Below are 22,913 nucleotides of genomic sequence, written 5' to 3'. Positions count from 1 at the left end.
GAGTTCTTATGCTTTTTAAGAGCTACATAGAGATGCTTTAGTCTGACATAGCAAGTCTGGCTCTGGTCATCCCCATGATCCAAATGGCTTGTGAGGACTTGGCCTCCTTTCTGGAGCCATTTGCAGGACATGCAGACATGGTTCCTGCAGTACACATGCTGGTGAAAAGATTGCAAGATGGACTTGAGGCCCGCCTTCAGCCTCTCACACAGCAGAAGGTCTACATGTTGGCGTGACCCACACATCAAGAACAAGATTGCTGAGTCGGCCAATGAGCTCATCTGCTGGAGAGATGAGCTCTCCTGGCAAGTTGAGTGCATGCAGGCCAAGATGGGCACGTTGGCACGAGCTGATGAAGAGGGCGGCGTAAGCAGCTCTGCTGCTGTTTATGCCCCACCTCCCCCACTAGGCAGCATCCCCCCTGTGGCTACCACCATGACGACCTGTGAGATGGCACTCTTTGGGCGGATCCTCAGCCCCTCTGGGAGCAGTAGGCACATGAGACAAGGCATGGGAGCTGTGATGGTGAGGGAGTACCTAGCGGAGCCCTACGAGTCGCAGGCCAGCAGTCTACTGCGCCATGAAGGAGGTGGTCTGGCCGGACCTCTCTGCTATGTCCCAGAGACTCCTCTCATGCCCTCTGATGAGCAGAGGATTTTTTCCCCATGCGGGCAACATTCTCAGCCCCCATCACCCACGCCTGCTCCCCTGGACAGTTGAGCAGTTGGTCTTCCTGAAGATCAACTTGCCACTGTTCAGCTACCTAGTTCTGGACTTTGAGAGTGACTGAAGTGAGCACATACTTGTGCCTGCATCCTCTCAGTCTGTGCTGGGAAGTTAAGTCGAAACACTCTTCCCAAAATTAAAACGAGGCTAGCAAGAGCAGGGCTATTAACCAGTTGGACTGGCACAGAAATGACCCACCAATCTCCCCACTGCCATTCTGAATCCACCTGCCCCAAAATACCTCACAGAACCCTGGTAGCAGTGCAGCAGTGAAGTCACCAGTCACCCCAAACCAAACTTGCAGGCTAAAATTTTGGCACTGGTTCTGCTGCTGGCCTTGCAGATATGCCCCACCTTTCCTTTCTACTGCACAGATTATCTGGGACATTCTGCTGGGCTTGTATTGCCTTGCTCTTCCCGCCCCCATTGGAAACAATGGAGGACGGGGGCACCCACTTTGGGTACCCACAGAATTGGACCCCTTAGTCCAATCTTTTTAAAAATTGGGGGTTCTTTTGAGGAGGCTCCAGCAGGTATGCTGCAAATGTGTTGCCTTCAGCCTCAAACTCTGCCCCCCCCCCAGACCACTGCATATACCCCAGGATAGATTTGCCACTGTCTTTAATGGTCCCCATAGGGTATAATAAACCCAAATATATACAGGATTCCCAAATATTTACTGAATCCAAATACCATACCGCTACTGGGATTCAGGAATATCGGGAAATACCAACGTTTTTCGGGTCCAATATACCCAAACCTGGGGGGGGGGGGGGACCCGCTTTTTTTTTTTGCACAACCCTAATCACAATCAGGTCACTGAATTAAATGTCATCCATTTGAGACACCTAAGCAAGAAGGCTGGAAATCACAACTCAGTAATGTGCTAGGTTCTGGCTCTCCTGTGTCCAAGCTGCTCTGTCTAAACCCAACGTGAACTATGGTTCTACGCCACATAACAAGAGCTCCAGTCTCTAGGCCACTCTGCAGCTATGACTTATACATAAAGGTTAATTTTTGTATTCTCAAATAACTGTTTAAAAATATTTTAAAAGTTTAATCTGGTGTTAGAAACACAGCGGAGCTCCACTGGAAGAATGGAATTTCCCCCAGCTTCTCCTCCCTGCTGCAGCCTGCTGAGCTCCAGAAAAGGCTGTTTCTGGGGCACAGAGGACTCTCGGGACAGTGTGTGTGTGTGTGTGTGTGTGTGTGGGGCAAAGTGGAGGGTCTTTAGCAGGAGGAGGGAACTGGCGAAAATAACACTCTATTCTATCCGTTTTCCATCAGTGAAAGATGATGTCTGGATCCAACCCTTTGTGCTTAACATTTGATGATTCTACTCCCGTCTTCCCAATATTACATACATTCCATGCATTTCTCTCTACAAGAATAGCTTTAAAAGCAAACAAAGTACACAGAAATTTACCATTTTTCTTCTATCACCACATTTGGCATTATTGCTTTATTCCCTGTGTCATGATCTGGGCTGTTCCACCAGAGGCCTACTAGGCCCAGGGAGCCTGGCTATCAGTAGGTGAGGCTGGGCCTATAACTCCCAGAAACCCCTGAGAGGTTTCGGAGCCAAAATTGACCAATAGGAAAAGAGGAGGGCTTGGAATAAAAGATCTGGTGCAGCAGGAAAAGCTGTTCTTTTTCCCAGGGGACAGAGCCAGAAGGGACTGAGGCTGCTGTGGGGAAGAGACCCTCATCTTGAGGGAAAGGTGAGTAGTCTAAGGCCACTTGGAATAGTGAGCTAGGGACAGTATATATTTAGACGCGTTAGGGCATTTGATTTCTTTTCACCCACTTACTGTTATATTTCTGCACCTTGTTTGTTTCACATAAAATAAACTATTTCATTGTTCACTCTGCCTGGTCCTCACGCCTATTATTCAGCCAAAAGGGAGGTCTAAAGGCCTGGGAGGGTGCTCTGGGCCTTCTCAGAGGAGCTTGGAACCAGAGTGGTGGCAGCGTCAGGTGATACCCCACCTGAGCCGTGACACCCTGATTTCAGAATTGGGAGGATTTTGTTCATAGTTCTATATGCATTATCTTAGTTTTTTAAACAAGCTTTTCTAAACAAGCTTATGGCTGGCAGGAAAGATGACAGAGTATTGTAGTAACCAAGCAGATTCATGGTCAGGGAAATCCAATATGGAAACATTCACCTAAGAAACACACATATGTAGACGCCACCAGCTGGACATTTTAAAAGTACAACACTTGGGTCAAATTTGTTACTATTTACAAGGGTGCATCTTAACATGAATGACTGCTTACTAGCCAAGGGGTTTGGAGGCAACCTGGGCCAGTCTGATCCCTTTACGTCTATGGAGAACGAAAGTATGTTCCTTCAAGCCCCAAACCACAGCAATAAGAAGCAAAAGTGAAACAACTGCCTTGGAAGTTCAATAAGAACAATTAAAATACAGCCCCTCTGGACTAAGGACTGCTAAAGTGTGTCTTTAAAGACATACCAGATGCTAATCCTAAATGTCATACGAGGAGTAATTAAGCAAGAAGGGAAAAGGGAAAGATGGCCCCCTACTGCAGTACTTTTCGTAACTACTCTTGATTTTTTTTTTAACCTGTGACCTTGAGCTGACAGTAATAAACCAGGACAATGGCAAATTGCACATGCTTAGTTGGCTAGATGAGCTGACTTCTGTTACTTTCATGCTTGAGTGTTCCATTAAAATTTAAGGCACTCAAGGCACAGGACTTCATGTACCTTTTTTAGCTCTCAGCACTCGTCCCAATCTTTGAGCCTCCTGTCTTCGAGACCCACCATGGGATGAAATCTGAATCAGAACATTGGCTTCTGGAAGATCAAAGGATGTGTCACCTACCTATAATACAAAAGGAGTCTCTAAGCAACAGGTTATTCCTTCACATTAATCAAAGCAAGTATGAATGAGCCACATAGACTTCTGTGTTATAATGAAAATCCATCAAAGTTACAGTGAGTCAAGGTTTCAAAACAAGCAATGTAACACTGCAAGCCAATCTGATGATCAGCAAGAATGTCGTTTATTACCTTGGAAATAAAGATGGTGTTGATTTTGGGGTTGTGTTTGAAGTTTTGCAAGATCTGCATTCTCTCCCCCTGTGCTGTAGGTCCATATATGTAAGGTCTAAAACAGAGAAGCACAGAAAAACGACAGAGATGTATAAGAGTCTCAAAACAGTACATGTTTAAAAATTATCTGCTTCACATATTTTTGTTTTACTCGAAGAACTCAACACTCTTTCTTCTTTTTAGCATTTGTACTTAACTCTTGTGGCTCCACCCAACTGGAGACAAACCTGTTCTGCCAGACACCCCATTCCACAGAAATAAATCTTGACAGTTGTAAACATTATTCGTTTGATGTGCACCTCCTGACTCAACAGACCAGTGGGCTGAATATATCTGGTAATCCCACATGAAAGGACAGAAGCAGCTGTTATAACAGAAAAAGGTGTTTTCTTTGCTTATATCCACTGAGCTAGCACATTAACAGCTGTATTCTCCTTCCCCCTTTCCACTCATGTCCTTGTCCACCAAGGTGCCTTTTGGATTTAATTCTTCTATGCAGGAAGATACAAATCCCAAAATGCAAATGATAAATTAGCAAGTCAATGTATTATCCCGGCTCTTCTTATGGCATGTCGTCCAGATGCTTGCACAGTTTAGCGGAGAAAAACAGCCTAACAGAGTGCTATGCTTTTATTAATGAGATAATCTACAAACAGTTGCTCTCAAAAAACCACGATAAATATGGAACAATCATATTTGTTGCTTTCTGAAGTCTTATCAGAAGATGATCAGTGCAGGCATCTTTGTAAATGAACGTCTTTACAAAAGCCATAGGAACAATGAAAATAAATACTACATAAACAAGAGGAGAATATGCAAAAATGTGGATTTTGGTCTCCTCAAATATCTTTCTCATTTTTAGGTGTCTCAGATACTACAAACAATTTCTCAATTTCACCTACAAAAATAAGTATCATTTTAATCATTTTGCATTGTAGTAAGTACATATAGCCTACCAAGAACTAATGGGAAAGCCAGTGTGTATATATAAAAAAATATGACACTCAATACTACATCTAAAACAAAAGGGCACCCAATTAATTCTGGAGAGTTTTCCCGATTATTTTCTTAGTCATCAGCATAAAATGAAACAGAACTCTAGGATACAATCATTAATTTAGAGCTAATATGCACACACATAATTAAACACTGATGCCAGGGACATAGCCAACACATACAAGGAGCTCCCCCCAAAACAAACATTTTCTGTTTATTTCAGCAGAGGGGCCTAGTTCACTTGAAATTCCTTTGCACACATACTGGCACATGAAGCGAACTGGGATCTCTGTTTTTTCTCTCTGTGTGTGTGGCACAGGGATACCATGGTGATCCTATTTTACTGTTTCATTATGCTTTTATGTTACAACAGCTACAAACCTTCCACAAAACCGATAGATAGATAAGACCAAGGGCAGTTTTATACGCATTTGAAACGGCCCTTGGTCTTATCTATCTATCGGTTTTGTGGAAGGTTTGTAGGTGATTTATATGCCAGCTTTCAAGCTCTTTGGTCATGTGGACATCGTATTTTTGCAGCACTGAAATTGCTACATTACCGATGTAAACAAGGGCATTACAAAATCAGGCATTTCATATTCAATTATTTTGCTAGATTTTGCCTTTTTCAACTGCTGCTTTACTGCTTTTCGTACATAAACGTTTTCCTTCTACATACATCTTTAATTTCAACCACCTGAATGTACTGCTGGTTAGTAACATTTTTACTTAAAAAAAAATATCTGACCCAAGATGTGAACACATCCCTAAACTGCTTCTGCAAACCATACCAGTAGTCCATGTCTTACTGCACCACATACTATTTTTATTATAATAGTCGAATCCCCTAATACACTGTGGAATCAACTGTGCAAAGGCATGTTGTGTTCCAATACTGAACAATTATTTTAGATTACTATGGAGACAGGACAGTAACAAAAGATCCAAATATAATTTTTAATATGGATTGAAAAGACTAAGTTATCATTAATGGTCAATTTTGACGTAGAACAGAAATGTACCGGTAGCAACAACGCATCCATTTACCATCGATGCAGGCTAATGCACACTAGATTTCTGTATGGGGGAAAAACCATAAATGTCCATTGTTTCATGTCAGAGTTGCATTCACTGTTTCATTGCGTATACTTGCTGTGGGAATCCTCAACTCACTGCAACTTTCCAGTCAGCAAAATTAGCTGCCTGTGAGACCAACGACATGTAGCTACTACTCTTTTTTCCTATATGGCAATTCTCTCAGTGTATGAAATGCACCCCACCTGAAGCAGCCCTAAAGTGGGCTATATGTTCTAGAGATAGGAGTGAACCCTCAGCCATCCTCCAATGGTAAACTAGCCATTAAAATCCAAAGGGACAACTCCTGCAGGGGTTCCTTCACTCCGAGGTTTACACAACTGTCTTTTATTCATCAATACTCACTTGCCCAGCCTAACGGCATATTCCTTCAGAGCAAACACATTGTCTGCAAAGACGATGATCTTGTCATTCCTTCGTTCATGAAACTTAATCAGGAACTGGCAAGCTCTGAATTTGTTTGGGTTCATGGTATACAGCAGTATCCGCTTCTTTGTTTTAATAGCTACATATTCCCTGTAGAACTCAGGAGACATTGGACACCAAACCTAAGATAATATTACAAACATACACACGCAATTAGATTTCAGGCATTTCAATAAGAAGTCAGAGGAATGCTGATAAAACTCTAGAATGTAATATTATATAAAGAAGGCTGAATTAATGTTGCAGTGTAAACGCTCGTAGGAAGAATGCTGAGATTTAAAACTCTTTTAAAAATAACCAGAAAGGGTAGGGAGAAATATTGACAATCTCCACGAGACAAGGCAAGAAGTAGTTCATCATATGAAGTTAGATGAGTGGCTTTATCACCTTCCTATTGTTAATGAAAGCGCCACATTGTTTGTGGACAAGAACGCTGCGACACAATGCCTGAGAAGAATGGAGCAGGGCTGGGCAATTCCTGCTACACATAACACAAAACGGCTCTCCTTGGCCATGCAAGAGAACAGCGGCATAAAAAACCTTGGGGGCTGTTCAGTGGGACGCTAGATGCCGTGCACAGAGCCATACCCTGTCCTTTCTATACTATTCCTGCTCTGAAGTTTTTTTGTAGGGTTTTACTGTCACTTCAAGACCAGGGCTAGTTTCCGTTGTCAGAACAAAGGAACAAGGGAATGAACCACCACAATCTTCCAATAAAGAAGCAGAGGAGGTTTGGTAATTCCCATTTTGAACACACTAAACATTAAGTTTTCTGGATACAAGAGACAAGTGTGTCTCCAACTTTAATTCAGAAAAAAATATTCACAATGTTTGACTATGGAGTTTTGTGATATCTTTCCACAGCAAAAAGATCCTGGGGACTCATTTCCACCTCCTCAGGAAGGTACTTTTAGATTACCTATTCTTTTCTGATAATCAAATGTCTTACAGCCTCTAGGCCTAAAGATTATAAACTAATATTCATATCACTGTCTCCATATTACAGATTATGCAAGTTGTGCAGCTATTCCTGCCATCAATCCCATGAATGTTAAATGAATCGGAGCAAAATAAATGAACGTGAACCAAACAGGGCCTATCGGCTCATACAACAAGTACTGCCCTCTGCTGTCATTGGGATGCACTTACTGTTCAGGAGCAAGTTCATTATTTTATAGGGTAGAAACTGGGCAACCCAACTTGATCTGAATATATTTCATATTTAGAAGTACATATCTGAAAGACAGCGAGAAGTCTAAAAAGATATTCAGCTATCCTCCCAATGTGTGAACAAAGTTTATCATCTGCACAGAGCAGTCAGAGTCGAATGCTCTCTCATCATTCTGTGATAACTACAGCATGCAAATGACAAGCATCTTTACAGACAAACTGACAAATGACAGCACGTAAGGTTAAAAAAAAGGAAGCTGAATCATCACCCGACAACTTCCAGAGCAGGATTTCCCACTGAGTATGCTCTGGTTTGAATTGTGGGGGAAAACCCTACATGTCACCATAATCTTCACTATACAGATCCGTGCTTCAGGAATGAGGGCAAGTTCACAAAGAAACTGTCAGTACCCTTCTCCTTGCAATTTGTTGGGTCCTATGAAAATCCACCGCTGAGGGTAGGGAGGACCCTCTAGAACAATACACCACCAATGGGTGGGGGAGAAATAACGAGAAGGGCAACTAAATCCCTCCCCCACACTCGTGCAAGCTTTTTGATTCACCACTTGTGCATGATGAGGGGAAGGAGGCTGTTTGGGCAGATGCCTTCTTGCTGCATCCCTCCCATGTCACACATCATAATGGACTGGGTGGTTTTCTGCAGTGAAGCTGGGGGGGGGGTTTCAGCCAAACCGCTGTGGGAGTGGGAAGGCGCTAAAAATGGCTCACAGAAACTCAGCTATGTCCAGAGAAGCCTAGGATCCAGCCCACTGTATTCACCAGAAACTACAGATTTTATTTTTATTTATTTAGAGATTTCTATTCGGCCCTCCCCAAGAAGTCTCAGGGCAGATCACAAAAAAACGAGTTCAAGACTCGTTACAAAATCACATTAAAATCATTAAATCAATAAACAATAAAACTGCACAGGTAGCAACAATTTCATATAAATCTGTTGGGGCCACAAGGTGGAATCAAATGGGCCCTTTCAGCAGGTTGGGAACTAAAGGAGGGAGGCCAACTGACATGGAAGCCCGCTGCCTCACCCAAAGACCTGGTGGAAGAGCTCCATTTTGCAGGCCCTGCGGGACGGTAGAAGATCCCACAGGGGCCTGATCTCCGGTGGGAACTGATTCCACCAGGCCGGAGCCTGGGCAGAAAAAGCCCTGACCCTGGTCGAGGCTCAGCAGCTGTCCTTTGGGCTGGGGGTAACCAGTAGATGTTCATCCTCTGAGTGCAAGGCTCTTTGGGGAACATACGGGAACATATCCTTCAGATATGTCCATCCCAGGCTGCATACGGCTTTGAAGGTTAGTACCAACACCTTGAAACGGATCTGGTGATACCCAGTGCTAGCGGCACAATACTGGCCGAACGCATGCCCGCACAGGCGATGCTGTCAGTAGGCGTGCCGCCGCATTCTGGATGACTTGGAGTTTCCGGATCAGTTTCAGGGCAAGCTCGCATAAAGCAAGCTGCAGTAATCAAGCCTGAAAGTGACCATTGCATGGGTCACCGTAGCCAAGTCCTGGGAGGAGAGGTAGGGGGCCAATTGCCTGATCTGCCGAAGGTACAGAAAGGCAGACCTGGCAACTGCTATGACCTGGGCCTCCACAGAAAGGGAGGCATCCAGGATCACCCCCAGGTTCCTCACCTTCTGGGCCAGTGCAAGTGGTGCACCATCCAGGGTGGGCAGCCTGATCCCCATCCTAATTCCCCCTCCCCCTGATTCAGGTACAGGATCTCCATCTCCGTTGGATTGAGTTTCAACTAGAGATGTGAAGGCCCAGGAAAAAAACCGGAAAAATTTGGGGGGAAAATATTTTTTTCCCGAAGCCTTTTTTGTTTTTTTCCGGAAAATTGGAAAAATTGAAAAAAGAAAAAAGAATTGATTATGGAACGTTTTATTTTAACATGATGAATAAAATATCTTAAGACAAGGTGTTCAAATATTTTCCAAATCATTTCTAAAAAATATGTATGGCATCAGATTTATCTAATTTCTCTGCACTGAGGACAAGCAAGTCCTAGGTTACAAACTGAACTCTCCAATGAAAGAACAAGATGTATTTCTCCCTTTATGAGGTGCTATTGTCACAAGAAAAGAAAAAGGTTTCAGTTTTGTTTTTGCATGTGGGTGGGTATTCTGTTTGTAATAATTGTTTGGATACACTATATTTTTAATATGCTAGTTTTGATAATTTCATGCCAAGTAAAAATGTCCATACTCATATTTTATGTTCCTAAAGTAACAGAATGACTTTCAATCTGGAGGAAAAAAAAGAAGTGCTTTTTTTTTCAATTTTTCCAAAAATTTCCAATTTTTTCCAATATTTTTGTACCTCCGGCAGATCCCAAATTTTTTTCCAGAAATTTTACATCTCTAGTTTCAACTGGCTCTGCTGCAACCTACCAGCCATGGCCTCCAGTGCCCCCGTCAGAGTCTCTCGGGCGGAGTCTGGGCAGCCATCCAATAACAGATAGAGTTGAGTGTCATCTGCATATTGGTGACCCCCCAACCCCAACCCCTGGACCAACTGGGTGAGGGAGCGCATGTAGAAGTTAAATAACATTAGCAAGAGGATTGCCCCCTGCGGCACAGCACACTCAAGTGGGTGTCGCAGGGAGATCCTCTTGCCAAGCGCCACCCTGTCTGTGGAGAAAGGAGGAAAATCATTGAACAGCAATCCCCTGAACCCCAATGTCGTCGAGGCAGTGGATCATAAGATCATAGTTGACTGTGTCAAATGCTGCCATTAGATCTAGCAATAACAGCTGCGCTGACCCACCCTGATCCAGGTGCTTCTGGAGGTCATCCGTAAATGCAACCAATGCCGTCTCCATCCCATGACCAGGGCAGAAACCAGACTGGAAGGGGTGAAGGATAGATGCATCATCCAAGAAAACCTGGAGTTGTTCAGCCACTGCTCTCTCAACTACCTTATCCAGAAATGGTAGATTTGAAACTGGGCAGTAGTTGGCCAGGACCATTCGGTCCAGAGCAATGCTCCCTTCTAAGCTGTGTTGTCTCGTGAGCAAAAATTCTACTTTGTGAGCTACTGGCATTAAAGTTGTGAGTGAGTAATTTGGCTCCTGCATATATTAGTTTGCTCTGGAGCCATCCTTCCTGAGCTAAGACAAAAATGTGTGAGCTGGAGGCTAAAAAATTGTGAGCTAGCTTACACTAACTCAGCTTAGAGGGAACACTGGTCCAGAGTTAGTTTCTTTAAGAGCGGACAAACTGCTGCCTCCTTTAACCCCGCTGGGAAGTTCCCAGATGAAAGGGACGGATTGATGATACCTCCCAAGGGGACCCGGATACTATCCCCACAGGCCTTGACCAGCCAAGATGGTCATGGGTCAAGGAGGCAAGTGGTTGGTCTCACAGCTGCCAGGACCTTGTCGACATCCTCCTGAGAGAGCTGGCTGAAATGGTCCAATATAGGAACTGAAGGCAGACAAGGGGCTTCTAGTTCCTTTACTGTATTATAGTGGTGGGAGGTCCTGCTGGAGTGACAAGACTTTATCTGTGAAATACGTTGCAAAGCTTCACAACCTATCTCCAATTCCCTAGCATTTAGTTTGCCTTGTGGCAATGAAGTTAGTGACTGAATGGTTCTAAATAATTGGGCTGGGTGCAACTTCGCTGATGCAATGAAAGCTGCATAGAACTCTTTGTATACTTCAGTGCCATCTCATAGACCTTCATAAATGATCTATAGGATGTTCCTGCTGCTCTGTCACAAGCACGCCGCCACACTCGCTCAAGCTATCTCAGCTCTTGCTTCATCCTCCGCAGCTCTGGGGTATACCACAGGGCAGCTTTGGTCCAAGGGTGGAGAGGGTGCCGGGGGGGGGGGCGCGATACTGTTGATGGCCTCAGAGAACCAGAAGTGCCAGTCCTCCACCATCGCATCTGATGAGTCACCGGGGGCACTGGATCCCACAAAGCCAATCAGGGTCCATTTGGCTCCGCAGGTGAGCATAAATGCACTCATTGCCTAAACAGGGAGGGTTTAGCATGCCCAGCTGGACCTTTAGGGCAAAGTGGTCTGACCATGGGACTGCATCAGCAGCCACCATATCCACATTAATCCCCACCCCAAAAATCAAATCTAGCGTGTGGCCTGCTTGATGCATGGGGGCAATATAAATTGGGAGAGTCCCAGTGCCTCCATGGATGACAGCAGGTCCTTGGCCTGAGAAGATGCCATATCATCAACATGGACGTTGAAGTCCCCCAAGACTAAAAGCCTGGGGTGCCCCAATGCCCATCTGGATACTGCATCTAACAGGTCAGGCAGGGTATCTGCTGGTGTGTTAGATGGTTGGTACACCAGCCAGATAGCCAAACTCTCCTTGGCCTCCCGTGTCAGGCCAACACATTTAATGCCAGCGATTTTTGGTGCGGGGAGCGCCCTAAAAAAAAAAAAAACTCAGATGAGCAATATTACACACACACACACACACACACAGTCTCTCATACACCAGTATGGGACTGATGCAGGACCGAGAACCCAGGTGGGGCAAGTTGGTTAAGGGTGACTGTGGCGTCCTTGCTTATTGGGGAGACTGTTTCTCCTTTAAACCACACACAGAGTACATGAACTTAGTAGATTTATGCTGCCACCAGGAATTAAAAATTCCAAATCTCTCTATTTTGGTAGAATGACCTAGTGTCTGGGCGCTTCAGAGGACTATGTGGCCCTGGGGAAGGACTGTTCTGATTCCTGGGATAAGTTTAAACAAATAATGATTTATTTATAAAAGAACAAAATATGTTTCTGGGTATTTTTGAACTGTTGCTGAAGAAAGAAAATATAACTGACAAAGCTTGGCGTCACACACAGTCTCTCATACACCAAAACTCAACTCTGACAGGCTTATCTCTCTCATATATAGCCACACAGGCTGTACTTTCTCTCTCATAGCCACACAGGCTAAACTTTCTTGCTCATAGCCACACAGGCTATATGCTTCCTCTGTCATACAGACTTTCACACCAAACTCCCCACACACCTCTTCAAAAACACAGAATCACCTCATAGACATCTCTCCTCCCACACTCAGTCATCAGCCAATCACACTTGTCTCCCTCTATCACTCTCCTTATATTACTGCAGTCACACTAAACATTTAAAGAAACACACACACCAAAACCTGAAATCATTACAGTGACAGTTTCACCCTCCCACACCCAGGTCTCAGTCACATGAGCCAAGTCTATATTTTGCTCTGTGAAATATTCTCGCAGAACAGAGGTCTTATTATTTATAGACTTGGCATTGAAGAACACCAGTGTCAGAGACGGGTAAACATTCCAAGCCCCGGGATGGGACGTAAGAGGGAAGAGGTCTGAGCAGTACCACATTTCCGATCTCTTCCATTTATTGGAATATCTCCTAGGTCCCACCGCTATATCTCCCCCGCCCCTCTATCACTGGTATCCCCGACCCCTGCATGGCCTCCCTGCTAGATGTTATTGGTTCCCAAATGGCCCACCTACCATCCAACAGAGAACCCAAGTACAAGACTACCTGAACCCCAACTAACTACGTCTAAAAAACTAGCTCCAACCCACCCCTATCTCCCTTGACTCACTAACTCCAGCACCCCCACAATTCATCTGATTAATCAACAGTTTCCTATTTTAATCAAATGACCCAATTAATTAATTGACTAATAAATCTAATCAAATCAGAAGGGAAAAAAAACATTTAAATAGGTTAGGGGAACGAAATTTAATTATCCACTGTCTCCCTCCCTCTAGCCCCACAACCCACCCTACTAATAGATACCCCAATAAATTGATCAGTAACGATAGCAATATAGAATATGACCCCAAAAAATCAATTTACAAATTAAACTAATCAAAACAGCCAATCAATTACAAATTTAGGCTATAAGTTAAGGCCAAGTTAATATAAGTATTTTATGGTGGTTGAGGAGTTTAAAACAATCAGACCAGCTCCCTTGCTAGTATGTCCTTTTTGGAATATGTGGTAACCCACCTGCTCCCATCCCCTCACTTGTGCCAGCTGTAATAGCAAGCAGCCTTGTTGAAAATCAGTAGCAGGTCTGTGATCTTTTAACAGCCTCCCCAAGAGAGGCAGCAGTTCTACAGCAAGGCAGTGATGCAGCACAACAATAAACTGATCAGCCTCCTTAGTTCTTTGTTGTGGCCCCACAGCTCTTGACCATTTTTGCTCTTTGCTGCAGCTGCTTGCTGTGCCTCTACCTCTAGATACAGAGGAAGACCAGGGCCGATTGAAAACACGTTGGAGCACCAAATCCATGCTATAGGGGAGCAGGCGTGGGGTGCCAGGCCCAAAGATTACAGAAGGCAGCCCAGATGCAAATCCTGGCCACAAGCTCACCCCCTCATCTCATTCTGCCTACTGACACTCTCTCCCAAATGGGGCCCCAACGTTAGCAGCTCCTTTAGCGCAGGCAGGCTGGTTGTAGATGTTTCCAGGCCCGCTGCTTTGGTATTCTCCACCTGTGCACTGGCACCGGTCTCGGTCAACCAACATCCAGAAGGAAAGCTGGGAATGTCCACAGCAGTGCAAACTATGTGGGTGTCTGCCAGGCCACTCAGTGAGTGTGCAGAAACTGAGCACTGCTGCCCCGTTCTTTCAGCTTACATTCTGATGGTCATTTTCTATTACAGTTTCTGTCAAGTCCAGCAGAGCACGTGGACCGTCTTGAGATAAATAAATCTATAGCACACTTGAAGGAACCAGTTCAACACTATATTGCTGGCTGAACACCAAGGGCCTAAGGTTAGGAAATATTCTATGTTCAAAAGATAACTTGAGGAAATGACAACAATTTGCTCATTTCAAATTCTGCAGGGAAAAAGCCATTGCCCCACAGTAACCTTACAGCCCCCATGGGGAAGGTTTCCAAGAACTAGCCCTTAAAAAAAATCAAGAAAAACAATCCACTGAACAGGGGTCAGTTCAGCAAGGATTGAATTCTAATCCGTTACTGGGCTGAGTCACTGCATTCATTCCGAGAAGCCTCCAGCAAAGGGCTCTGGGCTCCTTACACCCAGTAGATTAAGGACTCCCTTGACAGATCATGTCCCTTGTGAATGTGGTCTCCTGGTTATCTTTCTCTTGCCTTGAAATTGAGCTACAGAGAAAGTTATGAGTTCTAATTACGTTTTTGCGGAAGCTGCAGCAGCACAGCCCAGCATTTGACTTCTGCATAAGATTTGATGGCAGCTACTGCTTGAGTTTAAAAGACACTTTTATTTAAATGTTTATGGGCCACCTTTCTCCCGTGAAGAATTCAAGGTGGCTTTATTAATGCTGAAGAAGAAGATTAAGCAGATTTATACCCCGCCCTTCACTACCCAAGGGAGCCTCTGAGCGGCTTACATACTCCTTTCCCTTCCCCGCCCCACAACAGACACCCTGTGAGGTAGGTGGGGCTGAGAGAAACTGCTCTTTTTCAAGGACAGCTGTGCCAGAACTATAGCTTGCCCAGGATCATCCAGCAGGTGCAAGTGGGGGAGTGGGGAATCAAACCCGATTCTCCCAGATCAGAGTCCGTGCACTTAACCACTACACCAAACTGGCTCTATGGATTGCTTTACATGTTCTAGCCCTGGCAGTAAAGATTGTTCTGGCCCAACTTTAGCAAACACTGGCTCCGAAAAATGGAGGTAAGGATATAATTGATGTTCAGCTGCAAAGTCCAGCTCAGCTTTACTGGAGATTGGTGACAGTTTAGATACAAATTTCTGTTTTGCGCCTTTAGTCTGCTAGAGAAAAGACAGAGAAGCAACAGCAGCAATGAAAGCTCCTGTGCAACTAATGGCATGTATGCATGTTTGACATGACACTAAAGGGCACTCAAGCACTTTCCCTTCCAAGATTTTAAAAAAGCATTTTACGCTACTATAATATAGTATTATAATACTATAATAGCTCTCTTTTTTAAAAAAACAAACCCTGTGTTTTCAAAGATTTTAATTTAAAGAAATGGTTTCTAAATTAAGTGGTTTCTAAATTCATGTACAGTAGGTTCTGAAGACTAGTAGATTTTAAAAATGTTTGTGCAAAGCTGACTTACCTTCATTATGCCACAGAGGGCTAAGTAAAGGTATGTGAGGAGAAGAAGAAGAAGAGGAGGAGGAGGAGATTGGATTTATACCCTGCCCTTCACTACCCAAAGGAGTCTCAGAGTGGCTTACAAACTCCTTTCCCTTCCCCTCCCCACAACGGACACCCTGTGAGGTAGGTGGGGCTGAGAGAGCTCTTCCAAGGACAGCTCTTATCAGAACTATGGCTTGCCCAAGGTCATCCAGCAGGTGCAAGTGGAGGAGTGGCAAATCAAACTCGGATCTCCCAGATTAGAGTCCGCACACTTCACCACTACACCACACTGGCTCTCAACCTCTGCAACTTTTGACACATTTTCTTCTTTTGTTTCCTATTGACTTTTTGTTTGCAAGGCTGGATCCGAGAATTCTCTGAACATTCAGCAGTTCAGGAAGTGTAACAACACTAGCAACAAGCAGGGCATTCATTACCTCAGCACACTGGACTTTAGCGATATAGCCATTGTTCTGTAGCTCCATCCAGTTGGCTTCATACAGTTTAGGCCCAATGAGAAAATTCAAGTCTACGATTTTGTCATCTTCTCTCACAAGGGTAGCTGTCAATCCAAGCTTGCAATGGGCTTGCACGATGGTGAGCACACGTCTGAACATTTTTGCTAAAGAATCACACAAGAACAAATTATAATTTAGCTTCTAAAAGGATTGTAGGAAAAGACATTTCAGTGAGAGCTCAATGTGCTTAATTTATGTTAGGTGATATAAACTGTATAAGCCAAAAAATCAGCCCTTTTGCAGAGATTGGAGACCTATGTTTTAGTAGATAAACTTAATGTGCCCCAAACATCTTATATTCCAACAGCGAAGTTGGCCAGATCTTTGGATACTTAAATCTGGTGACTGGAGCTGTGAGGAATCAAACATATCTTTCTACAAATCTGAAGAGGGTTTGCAGAAAAATGTGAAATCTAAAAAAAATACATTGGGGGTATAAAAAAACCTGAAAATGATAAAGAGCACCTGCAGCTTTAAGCAATGGAGTCCCTCAGTGGCTGTTGCTAGGCAACCACATTATTCCAGGCTGGGTTTCTGTGAGTAAAAAGGCAGGGGGAAAGGGCAGGGACCTTTCCAGGCCTATTTTAGCCTTTGAAGGAGGACTCATTAGGGTCTTGGGCTCCATTTTGGTTAATTTCCTGGAGATTTTGTAGTGGAGTCTGAGAAGAACCACTTCCATGGGAGAATGGTTTCCTCGGCTGGACGAAGGCTTCAAACTTTGATGAACAGAGTGGCAGATGCAAGCTGCTGTCAGGATATCTTTTTAATATCCTAATTAAATATCTGCCCTGACCTGGATAACCCAGGCTAGCCTGATCTCATCAGATCTTGGAAACTAAGCAGGGTCGGCCCTGGTTAGTATTTGAATGGGAGACTGCCAAGGAAGTCCAGGGTCATGATGCAGAGGCAGGCAATGGTAAACCACCTCTGAACTCCTCTTGCCTTGAAAACCTACGGTGTCACCACTAGTCAGCTGACTTGATGGCAAAATAAATAAATAAACATTTAGCTCAATGTTTTTTTAAAAAAAAACCCACATTTTTTTCATACTACCTGGGTACACAAAAACGAACATGCATGCATCCCATATTGTTAAAAATAAAACAAACTTCTAACCATGATAATTGTGGGGACCTGATTCAAAGCTTCAGTTCAGAGGTTTACTATGTTATCAATTATTCTTATTTTACAGATGGAATCCTGAGGCTGAATGACGGTGCAAGATTTTGAGCAAGTAATGAGCTCACTGGCTAAACGTATGTGCAAGTCCAAATGCTGTAAGCCAGATCATCTTGGGTGCTGCTTCTTTCAGCACTAGTGAAATCGGAGGAACTACAGTAATCGCCATTAAGCACCAAGCAATGTAAGAAGTATGCCCTACTTGTTTAGAGATCTTGGAAAGCAGCCATCATGCCAAAATCTTACGCCAATATTATGACTTTAAAATGTATTGCTCTTTGAAGCAGTATGCCAACATTTCAGCCCAGATCATGTTACAGAATAAAATCACAGGGAACTATGTAGCTCACGAATGCTGGACTTGACAGGGGGGAGAGGCAATTGTTCAGAGATGTGAACGGGGTTTCTTTACCAGGTATGGTGTGTACTTCATCAAGGATCATAAGGCCCCACTCTTGACTCTTCAACCATTCCATTACTTTCTCTGCTTCCCATGACCTCTTTGTTGTGTGCCCCAACATGGAATAGGTGCTGATAGCGACGGAACAACCAATTGGCTTGTCTTTGGCATCTGAAGTGAAACGACAGATCTGGCTATCGTCTATGGTGGACCACATTTTGAACTGGGCTTTCCACTGCTCCACTGAAACGGCAGAGTTGCCAAGCACCAGGCACCGCTTGCGGACTGTGCAAGCAGCTGTCACTCCTACAAGTGACTTGCCTGCACCTGGAGGGAACAAAGACAAGAAGCCGTCAATGAAACCTATGTAAAAATAACCGCTGCTCATAGGGCAAAGAGAAAAAGGGAACAACTCCCCCCTAAACAGCTAAATCCCACTAACTTTTTCAGGAGCACTCCAATCAAGAGAATGCTTACTTCAGAAGTAAAAGCCATACAAAGTCCATCCTCTTTAATGTTCTTGCCACAAGCCTGTGGAAAAGCTTAGAAAATCCACTAGACTGTGCTCAAAGCAAACAAGATGGCTCTACTGCTCAAGCCAAGCAGGCAAACCACTTTGGAACCATATGTAGAGCTGCTTGGGACAAAAAATGGTATAACCAGTGTAACAAGTATGTAGCTATAAGCATTCCCATCAACTCCTTTGCCTCTAGCAAAATAACCCCTGTTTTAGAGTACCCAATGCCCTTGCAAAGTCAAAGCCTAACAGTGCAATCATAGGAATACTTAAGCACCACTTATGTTCACTGGAGAATAATGGCAGGCAAATATGCATCAGGCTGGCACTGCAAGTCTGAGAACAGAATCCTTAGCTTAAATCACATCAACTCACCACAGGGCAAGACAATAACACCAGATCTAGCACGGCCATTCCCAAACATTTTTCTCAAGCTCTTCTCCTGATATGGTCGAAGAACAGCTGTGGGTTTCAAGTCTATGTTGATATCAGGATTCACAGAATCATTTCTGAAGTCATACTCTGCTAGCAGAGGGTACTCTAGCTGAATGCAGCGCTTCTGAAGTTCTTCAATCATTTCCTAAAGAAAAAAGGGGCACAAAAAAGAAAAAAAGGACTCTTATTAAAGTATTACTACTCTTCTGTTCATTAGGCCTTTCGGAAAGCACTATACTCTTCCTGGGTAAGACACATGAATGACATTTTGCTATATTTAAGACAAAGAATTTCAAAAGGCAGCTGCAGAGTAATGCTACAGAACTGGGTATTATTCTCAGGTACAATAATGTGTTGGATGTTTCAAAGAGAGTTTACACATGGAGGAATTTCACATTACCCTTTTTAACCCGTTTTGAAGCCGTTTTTGATCCGTCGTGGAGTAAACCAGTATAGGGCTGCCATTTCACACATGGCGCTCCCCTTCCGGTAAAGAGCTGGATCTGAAGCGGTTTGCCATTTCAGACTGCGCGCTTTTTCCCTACCGGTTTTTGCCGGCGCGGGCGATCTCCGGCACTTTTTTTTTTTTAACATTCGCTTTAGAGCTTTATAGCACTATAACACAACACTCCAGGCATTCCAATGGGGTTGATATAATGCTGTTGCGTTATAGCATTATAGAGCTATAAAGCAAACGTCCCCCCCCAAAAAAAACCGGAGATCGCCCACACGGGCGAAAAACAGCGGGAAAAAGTGAATCGGAACTGGAAGAGGAAACTGAAGACTACTTGGAAGCGGTTGACAGGTAAAACGCTTCAGCCCCGTTTCCTAAACGGGACAGAAGCATTTGTGTGTGAAATTACAAATATATTCCGGTAGGGAACCGGTTCTATCTGAAATGACAGACCAGAAACCGTTTGGGAACCGTTCCTTTTCTGGATTATATCGTCTGTCTGAAATTCCTCATGATTCTGTCCCAATAATAAAGTAATAATGTTCACTTATTTCTCTTATCAGATTCATGCTTTCATGCGCTACCAAATGTTTCAATGTATATATTATTTTCATACTTAACATTCCAGCTAACTGTCAGGACCCACAGTCAAACAACAGAATACACGCTTCTTTGAAGGTTATACTTTATTGCTAGCACTATGGTAGCATAGACACAGTCACTGTTAGGAATAACTACTACATAGAAAGCAGAGAGATATAGGGTATTCAAATGTCCCCCCCACCTATGGGCCAACTGGCCTGACTCCCGCGGGCGGGAAGGAGGACCAGGGCTGTTAGAGCTGAGGGTGGGAAATGAAACTAGCCACACGGTTAATTGATGGGAAGACACTACACAGGCAGGCTACAAGGTTAATTGATGGGAAGACACTACACAGGCAGGCTACAAGGTCAGTGATAACGAGGGAGGAGAAGCAAAAAGAAAAGAATGAGGCAGCAACTGGCACACAGGTCATGAAAGCGAACCAGGGCCCATAAACAATATGGCAGCATAGCTGACACTAACGAGATGTGCATTCTGCATACTTGTTATTTCAGCAAGCCAGGTTCATGCTCATGCCGACTAGCTTCCCAGACTGAGCATACATGGCCTTAAGCTAAAAGTGGTTATTCAGGAGGGAATGCTGTATTTTGATACCATATGCCAACTTTTAAGAACCGGAAAGAATTATTCCCTCAGAAGGATCATATTCAGTGAAATCATGTGGGCTGTTTCCAGAACTCTTCTAGACATGTTTTCCTGATTTCTCCCTCATGTTAACCTTCTTCTGTAGTGTAAACAGCACAGGAGTTAAAGAATGTTAAACACAGTTTTTCTTGTGCTCAAATGGCCTCACTTTCCCCTCACATCAGCTGTGAAGTATGCTGGTGGCCACAAAAGTTCATATTCCAATATAAGACATAGCTAAGATAAATTTCGTGTCACTGTCTTACAGGAAATTCTGCTGTGAAGGTTATTATGACACAATTCTGGCACATTGGAATTTATGTTGATGCTAAGGTAGTCAGCTGCAGTCTCAAATTCAAATTTAAAGCTCCCTGAAGTCAAACAGGGCCCACATGTACCACTGAGTCTAGGGACTCCTTCAAGGTACAGAAAGGCCAACAGTATCACATTCCCTCTATCATGCAACAGAGAGGGGTGATATTATTTTGAGAATCAAAGGGGGCCACCACTCATCAAAAGGAGCCTTGCTATTTCACAATGAATTAATTTATATTCAGTGTACAAAGGCATGGTTCAGACATGACCACAAACCATGAAGATTCTTGGACAGTTCTTGCAGCCATGTGTTTCATCCCCTCCTCTGGCTTCTGCTTCCATGACAAACCAGTTTGTCACTAGTTGTCAGAGCCACAAACTATGGTTTGCTCTCTTTGCTGTAAACCAAGATTAAACCAGAATTTGAAATTCTAGCTTGCAGGGACCATAGCTTGCGATTCAGAAGTAACAACATGTTTGCTACGCAAACCAAAGTCTATCATTAGAGCCAGTGGACTTCAGCGTCTGCACGTCACAACAAATCATGGTTTGCCATTATATCTGAAGCATGGCTGTGAGAAGAACATACACCAAAGAAGGAATTTATGTGTTTTACCTGCTTCACTTCAAATGATACAGTCTGGGTTTCCTCCTCTTCCTCTTCATCCTTGTCCATTTGTTCGTAAAACTCAAATAAGTCAGCAGGGACATCTGATTTGCTTTGAGCATCTGTCCCTTGTGAAGTTGAGGGACCACCGCCCCCTTCACTGGACTTGGAAATCTAGAACAGGAATTCAAGAGTAGGAACCAGTGAGGCAAAAAAGGGGCTACAGCTCTACTAGTGGGATAAACCATGAAATCTGATGACTGTGTGAAGACTCATCCGAACTGCTAGTATACATGCCACAAAAATACTCTGCTGATGGTTCTAAGGCTTGAGCTGCAATGGGAAACTCAGAAGAATGTATCTGTGACAGGAAAAAGATACCAACATAGGCACGACACACACACCCCTTTGCCATTAACAGCTTATGGAATTTACTAGATTAGGTATTAGAAGATCTGTACAGGTTTTTTAAAACAGTAAACAACATTTTGGGGCAATTTACTTTGAGTCACAGTGTGTGCAAAGGTTTCATTTTAATTTCTATACCATTCCCACAGTCTCAGCCCTTTGTCCCACAGATAGAAATATATAGGCACCATACAATTTCCTGAACATTTTCCTCTGTGAGACATATAATTGCTCCTGGAAGGGGAAGTGAGGAAAACAGCAAGAGGAAAAGGATTAAAATTTCATCTCCCAATTCAAACTTGGCTTTCTCTTTAGCTATTACTGATCATTAAAAACCCCACAGGAAATCCATTCATGTATCTCCCAATCTCTCTAATATGACCCTGATAGTAAATGAAGTTGGTATTAACGTGGTAATCTGCAGTTCCAACGTACAGCTGATTTACTTGTGAATGTTTCCATGATGAGTTCTGTTTCTTCCCCCTCCGCATTTCTTAGCCGGCAATCTCTAACAACCTGGTCCTGGAGAAGCTGCTGAATGACTTCAGGGTGAGTACTTTCTACAAAATACCTAGACAGGAGAGACAGAGAAGCAGAGTCCATGGATTTTAGAAAGGCCTGCCTGCCTGCACCTGTATGGACAAACCCCAGTCCCTGTACATAGCCCAGGCTTGCATGTGGTGTGTTTGCCTTCTTTTGCTGTTGGGGGAAAGTGCTGTTAAGTCACAGCTGACTTATGGCAATCCTGTGGTGTTTTCAAGGCAAGAAACGTTCAGAGGTGGTTTGCCATTGCCTGCCTCCACATCGTGACCCTGGTGTTAAAAAGAACATTGCTGCCCCAATCAAGTTATGATATCTACAGCAAAGATGTTCTAAAAAAGGAGGACCCAGGGCCGGCCGGAGGTTGTCCTGCGCTCTAGGCGAGCGCAGATGCCAACCTCCCGGCGGGAGACTGCCTCCGGCCACAATCTCCTGCCTGCCTGTGACTGGAGGAGTCAGGCGGCTCCCCCACCCCTCTTCTCCCCCGGGATCTGCAGCGGGGGTGCCTTCCTCCCCCCCCTCCCCGCCGTCGGAGACAGAAGGGGGGGCAGAGAAAGTCCCTTCAGGAGGGCTGCGGGCGGCAAGGGGTGGGACTACCCAGAAGCAGAGGGGCCGCCTTTCTGCCTGCCTCCGCTGTGCTCCTCCCGAGCGGACCGCCCCTCCCCTTCCCCCACGGGTCCTTCCCCTGCCGGGTTGCAGGTGACGAGGGGCATTCC

The 22,913-nt window shown here is 44.2% G+C and overlaps 1 protein-coding gene across 1 annotated transcript in view; it reads right to left on the bottom strand.

The window, feature by feature from the left end:
• Positions 1-22,913, bottom strand: part of ERCC3 (excision repair cross-complementation group 3) — a 36,277-nt gene that overhangs the window by 8,432 nt on the left and 4,932 nt on the right. The window contains exons 4-11 of the mRNA XM_015412174.1: positions 22,093-22,228; positions 21,259-21,423; positions 18,587-18,791; positions 17,707-18,021; positions 16,035-16,219; positions 6,242-6,444; positions 3,764-3,860; positions 3,458-3,575 (exon numbers count right to left, since the gene is read on the bottom strand). Of these exons, the coding sequence (XP_015267660.1) occupies positions 3,458-3,575; positions 3,764-3,860; positions 6,242-6,444; positions 16,035-16,219; positions 17,707-18,021; positions 18,587-18,791; positions 21,259-21,423; positions 22,093-22,228 (1,424 nt within the window). The remainder of the gene's footprint in view (positions 1-3,457; positions 3,576-3,763; positions 3,861-6,241; positions 6,445-16,034; positions 16,220-17,706; positions 18,022-18,586; positions 18,792-21,258; positions 21,424-22,092; positions 22,229-22,913) is intronic.

Source organism: Gekko japonicus, unplaced genomic scaffold, assembly GCF_001447785.1.
Source record: "Gekko japonicus isolate JY-2015 unplaced genomic scaffold, Gekko_japonicus_V1.1 scaffold2370, whole genome shotgun sequence".
Classification (NCBI taxonomy): domain Eukaryota; kingdom Metazoa; phylum Chordata; class Lepidosauria; order Squamata; family Gekkonidae; genus Gekko; species Gekko japonicus.
The sequence above is the reverse complement of the archived record's forward strand: the minus strand, read 5'-3'. Positions and strand labels throughout refer to the sequence as shown.